At 46.0% G+C, this 6,081-nt stretch overlaps 1 protein-coding gene across 1 annotated transcript; it reads left to right on the top strand.

Moving 5' to 3' along the window:
- The first annotated feature begins 1,313 nt into the window (after window positions 1–1,313).
- Window positions 1,314–5,398, top strand: LOC103281816 (mesoderm posterior protein 2-like). The gene is made up of 2 exons (XM_008124063.2): window positions 1,314–2,497; window positions 3,917–5,398. Exons 1-2 carry the CDS (start codon window positions 1,958–1,960, stop codon window positions 3,998–4,000), a joined length of 624 nt encoding a protein of 207 aa, XP_008122270.2. The 5' UTR covers window positions 1,314–1,957; the 3' UTR covers window positions 4,001–5,398.
- The last annotated feature ends 683 nt before the right edge of the window (window positions 5,399–6,081 follow it).

Raw genomic sequence — 6,081 nt, 5'->3', positions numbered from 1 at the left:
TACTATTCTATGATTCTATGATTCTATGAATTCAAACCACTGACCTTTTGGTCTGCAAATTCAGCAGCTCAGCACTGTAACACACTGCGCCACTGTGGCGCCTAGGAAAAACATTACATTATGATTTTACAAATTAAGCACCAAAACATCATGTTTTACAACTAATTGATAACATTATGTAGTAATGACTGCATTTATCAATTTAGCATCAAAACATTGCAATGAATTGAAAACATCGACTACAAAAACATTGACTATTAAAAGGCAGACTGCGTTGGATAATACAGAACGTTGGATAAGTGGAGATTGGATAAGCGAGACTCTAATGTAGTTATTTTATTTTATGACACAGCAAACAAGATAGACATGCTGGATTTCGTATCAAAAAATCACAAGTCGAACACTTCCCAAGTGTCTAGGACTCTGTTGATGTATTTTCGGGTGATGTGTGCAGATCCCAGTCGGGTGGCCTTTTGCAGTTGGCAGATCGTGATTTTGTCAATGTCTATTCTTTCCAAATGCCAGTGGCTGAGATCTTTTGGTACGGCGCCCTGTGTGCCCATCACCACCGGGACCACCTGTACTGGTTTCTGCCAGAGTCTTTGAAGTTCAATCTTGAGGTCATGATAGCGGCTGAGTTTTTCCTGTTGTTTTTCGTCAATGCGACTGTCACCTGGGATGGCGACATCCATGATCCAAACCTTTTTCTTTTCCACAACTGTGATGTCTGGTGTGTTGTGTTCCAGAACTTTGTCAGACTGGATTCAGAAGTCCCACAGTATCTTTGCGTGTTCATTTTCCAATACTTTTGCAGGTTTGTGATCCCACCAGTTCTTTGCTGCTGGGAGGTGGTACTTGAGGCATAAGTTCCAATGAATCATTTGGGCCACATAGTTGTGCCTCTGTTTGTAGTCTGTCTGTGCGATTTTCTTACAGCAGCTGAGGATAGTATCAGTGGTTTCGTCAGCTTCCTTGCACAGTCTGCATTTTGGGTCATCAGCTGATTTTTCAATCTTGGCCTGAATTGCCTTTGTCCTGATGTCTTGCTCCTGGGCTGCAAGGATCAGGCCTTCTGTCTCCTTCTTCAGGGTCCCATTCGTGAGCCAGAGCCAGGTCTTCTCCTTATCAGCCTTTCCTTCAATTTTGTCAAGGAACTTTCCATGCAGTGTTTTGTTGTGCCAATTGTCAGCTCTAGTTTGTAGTGCGGTTTTCTTGTACTGGTGTTTTGTCTGCTGTGGTTTGAGGTGCTTCTGATTTTTTACTTCAATCAAAGCAGGTTCTTCACTTTGCTTTATTATTATTATTATTACAGTAGAGTCTCACTTATCCAAACTAAACGGGCCGGCAGAAGCTTGGATAAGCGAATATGTTGGATAATAAGGAGGGATTAAGGAAAAGCCTATTAAACATCAAATTAGGTTATAATTTTACAAATTAAGCGCCAAACCATCATGTTATACAACAAATTTGATAGAAAAAGTAGTTCAATGCGCAGTAAGGTTATGTTGTAATTACTGTATTTACGAATTTAGCACCAAAATATCATGATATATTGAAAACATTGACTACAAAAATGGCTTGGATAATCCAGAAGCTTGGATAAGCGAGGCTTGGATAAGTGAGACTCTACTGTATTACCTTTCAGAGAAGGGGGTCTAGCTCAGCAGCTATTGCAGCTGGAGACCCCACATTTTGGGAGACTTAGTTTAACACCGGACTGGCGCTAAAGGTAAAATTTGAACAGCATTGGAGAACATGATGGCGGGAAGGTTTGGAGCACTTGGCATGGAAAGACCCCTTTCTCTCTCTCCTCCTCCTCCTCCTCCTCCTCCTAAATTTGGCACCTTTTCCTGGAGGTGCCGCGTTTGGCACCTTTCCCGGGGCATAAAGGCCGTGCCAGGAGGGTCCCTTCTCCATCCCTCCTCGCTTCTTTCTTTCCTCGCGTCCTTCTCTGACCATGGAGAGCAGCAGGAGCAGCAGCGCCTTCTTCCTGGGCGCCTTCCTGGCCCCGTCAGAGCCCTTTCCCGCCTCCGCCGCTCCGCCTTCCTCTTGCTGCTGGAGCCCCACGGCGCCGTCCTGGACCCCCTGCTCTTCCTCTTCCCCATCTTCTTCCCCATCTTCTTCTTCTTCTTCTTCTTCTTCTTCTTCTTCCTCGTCTCCTTCTCCCGCGCCGTCGGGTCCGCGCCGGAGCGCCAGCCAGCGGGAGAAGCTGCGGATGCGCCGCCTGGCGCGGGCCCTGCGCGACCTCCGCCGCTTCCTGCCGCCCTCGCTGGCGCCCCCCGCCCGGCCCCTCACCAAGCTGCAGACCCTCCGCCTCGCCGCCCGGTACATCGCCCACCTCGGAGACCTCCTCCGCCTGGACCACGGCGCCCTCGAAGGAAGAGGAGCAGGAGCAGGAGGAGGAGGCCTCGCCTGCGGGTGGGAAGCCGGAAGCCCCCCCGAGACACAGTGGACCTGGCAGACCCCCGCCCCCGCCCCCGAGGAAGAGGCCCCGCAGGTAAGCAGGGAGGCCAGCAAAGGCACCCCGGTTTCACTCTGGAAGAGACCCCCAAAGGCCATCCAGTCAGACCCCTCGGCAATAAAAACTTCACTGGGCCCAAAGGCAGTCTTTATTTTACTAGAGTTAGAAGAGACCCCCAAAGGCCATCCAGTCTGACCCCTCGGCAATAAAAACTTCACTGGGCCCAAAGGCAGTCTTTATTTTACTAGAGTTAGAAGAGACCCCAAAGGGCATCCAGTCTGACCCCTTCTGACTCCCAGAGCCCTCCCGACAGATGGCCACCCAGCCAAAAGCAGCCTCTATTTCACGATAGAAGAGACCCCAAAGGGCATCCAGTCTGACCCCCTTCTGACTCCCAGAGCCCTCCCAACAGATGGCCACCCAGCCAAAAGCAGCCTCTATTTCACTCTAGAAGAGACCCCAAAGGGCATCCAGTCTGACCCCTTCTGACTCCCAGAGCCCTCCTGACAGATGGCCATTCAATCAAAGGCAGTCTGTATTTCACTATAGGACCCGCAAAGGCCATCCAGTCCGACCCCTCTGCATAAAAAGCTTCACTGGACCCAAAGGCAATCTGTATTTTACTAGAGTTAGAAGGGACCCCAAAGGGCATCCAATCTGACTCTCTTCTGCCCCTCAGAACCTTCCCGACAGATGGCCACCCAGCTGAAGGCAGGCTGTATTTCACTCTAGAAGGGACCCCCAAAGGGCATCCAGTCTGCATTAAAAGCTTCATTGAACCCAAAGGCAGTCTGTATTTCACTAGAGTTAGAAGGGACCCCAAAGGGCATCCAGTCTGACCCCTTCTGCCCCCTCAGAGCCCCCCCCAACAAATGACCTTCTGTCCTCTACATTAAAAACTTCACTGGACTCAAAGGCAGTCTGCATTTCACTCTAGAAGGGACCCCCAAAGGCTATCCAGTCTGACCCCTTTCTGCCAGGCAGGAAGGCATTGGCACCGGCTCCTGACAGATGGCCACCTATCCAAAGGGACCCCCAAGGGAAATCCAGCCCCACCCCTTCTGCCCATCAGAGTCCTCCCAACAGATGGCCTTCTGTCCTCAGCTTAAGAAGCTCCCAAGAAGGAGACTCAGTCCATATTTCACTAGAGTTAAAAGGAACCCCCAAAGGCCATCTAATCCAACCTCCTTCTGCCAAGCCGAAGGCACAATCCAAGGCCTCCCGACAGATGGCCACCCAGCCAAGGAGGAGACTCCACTGAACTCAAAGGCAGTCTGTAGTTCACTATAGAAGGGGCTCCCAAGGGACATCCAGTCCAACCCTCTATAAAGGCTCAACTATGCGACTATCCAATAACAGTATGAACCAAAAGAAATGCAGACATTAAAAACCACGCTTCCTGGCTCCTCGGTGTGACCTTGAATGACCCTTTCTTCCTCTTCCTTCTCTCCTCAGAGCCTGCTTCCACCGGAGTTGATGGCCTTCCTGGAAGAGCTGGAGCCCTGGCCGGCCGTCACTGACCACTGCCCTTTGGCCTGACCACGCCTGGAGGAAAAGACCCCTCCGTGGCTGACCCCAAAGGGGTCCTTCGGGGGTCTTTGCACCCCTTTGACTCTCCAGAGCCAAGTCGTTCTGAGTGCTTTGAACGAACTTTTCCCCATATAAATGCATTCAATCTCAACAATTCTATTTATCCAAAATCTGTCGTCATTTGAGCGGTGTCATTTCTGTCGGTTGTACAGATACATACAGCCTTTTGTAGGCCTGAACTGACCAAGAATATTGTTGTTGTTGTTATTGTTGTTGTGTTTATTTATACATGCTATTTGTAGGCCTGAATTGACCAAGGATAATGTTGTTGTTGTTGTGTTTATTTATATATGCTATTTGTAGGCCTGAATTGACTAAGGACACATTATTATTATTATTATTATTATTATTATTATTATTATTATTATTATTATTATTATTATTATTATTTTATTATGCCACAGCAAACGAGATCTATATGGTGGATTTCGTATCACAAAATCACAAGTCGAACACTTCCCAAGCGTCTAGGACTGTGTGATGTATTTTCAGATGATGCGTGCAAATCCCAATAAGGTTGTCATTATTATTATTATTATTATTATTATTATTATTATTATTATTATTATTATTTATACCCCACTTTTTCTCGCCCCAAGGAGACTCAAAGCAGCTTAGCATTTCAGTATTATTTAAAATTCACCCATACGTTAACGTTAAAACAGAATTAAATATCATGGATATTAAAAAATTCAGTTAAAATCGAACTAAAAAACAACAGCGTTTGTGTATTTATGTGTTTGTGCGTTTGTGTGTTTATTTGTGTGTGTGTGTGTGTGTGTGTGTGTGTGTGGTGGGTTGGAAATGGTTGGAAGTACAGTAGAGTCTCACTTATCCAACATAAATGGGGCGGCAGAACGTTGGATAAGCGAATATGTTGGATAATAAGGAGGGATTAAGAAAAAGCCTATTAAACATCAAATTAGGTTATGATTTTACAAATTAAGCACCAAAACATCATGTTATACAACAAATTTGACAGAAAAAGTAGTTCAATATGTAGTAATGCTATGTAGTAATTACTGTATTTACGAATTTAGCACCAAAATATCACAATATATTGAAAACATTGTCTACAAAAATGCGTTGGATAATCCAGAACGTTGGATAAGTGAGACTCTACTGTATCGGTAATATATGAAATAAAAGCAGAAAATATGATGCAATTTGGTGCTTTTGGTAATGGTGTTTCTCTGCAAACCACCCAAAAAAAAAAAACAACAACGGGGGGGCTAGTTGCTCGCATTTCTTTCCTTTTGTGATCTCTGCAATGTATGTATCGTCCAGCACTAAAACCACCACCCCATCCTGGGGAAATGTATGCAGATACTACACTTAGGCAGAAAAAATAAAATTCAAAGATAGAAAATGGGGGGATCCTGGTGTGAAAAAGAACTTGGCGTCCTTGTGGGGAGGAAGGGGAACACGAGCCAACAATGTCATGCGGCGGCTAAAAAAACCAATGGGATGTTGGCCTGCATCAATAGGAGTATAGTGTCTCGATCCAGGGAAGTCATCCTACCCCTCTATTTTGCCTTGGTTAAACTGTTGAGCTGCTGAACTTGCTGACCGAAAGGTCGGCAGTTCGAATCCAGGGAGCAAAGTGAGCTCCTGTTGTTAGCCCCAGCTTCTGCCAACCTAGTAGTTTGAAAGCATACAAATGTGAGTAGATCAATAGGTACTGCTCCGGCGGGAAGGTAACAGCTCTCCATGCAGTCATGCCAGTGGTCACATGACCCTGGAGGTGTCTATGAACAACGCCACACAACTAGACTTAATGTCGGGAAAACCTTTACAGTGAAAGAGTAAAGGCTCTTTACTAGAGCTTTTAATCTATGTTAATTTTATCAATATTTGTATGTATGTATTTTTATCCTTTACAATTTTATCTTGTAAATCGCCTAGAGCAGGGGTCCCCAAACTAAGGCCCGGGGGCCGGATGCGGCCCTCCGAGGTCATTTACCTGGCCCCTGCCCTCAGTTTTATAATATAATATATTGTATATACATATAATATTGATAATAATATTA

This window comes from Anolis carolinensis, unplaced genomic scaffold, assembly GCF_035594765.1.
Source record: "Anolis carolinensis isolate JA03-04 unplaced genomic scaffold, rAnoCar3.1.pri scaffold_11, whole genome shotgun sequence".
NCBI lineage: Eukaryota > Metazoa > Chordata > Lepidosauria > Squamata > Dactyloidae > Anolis > Anolis carolinensis.
Note: the sequence above shows the minus strand (reverse complement) of the source record. Positions and strands in the feature narration are given on the sequence as shown.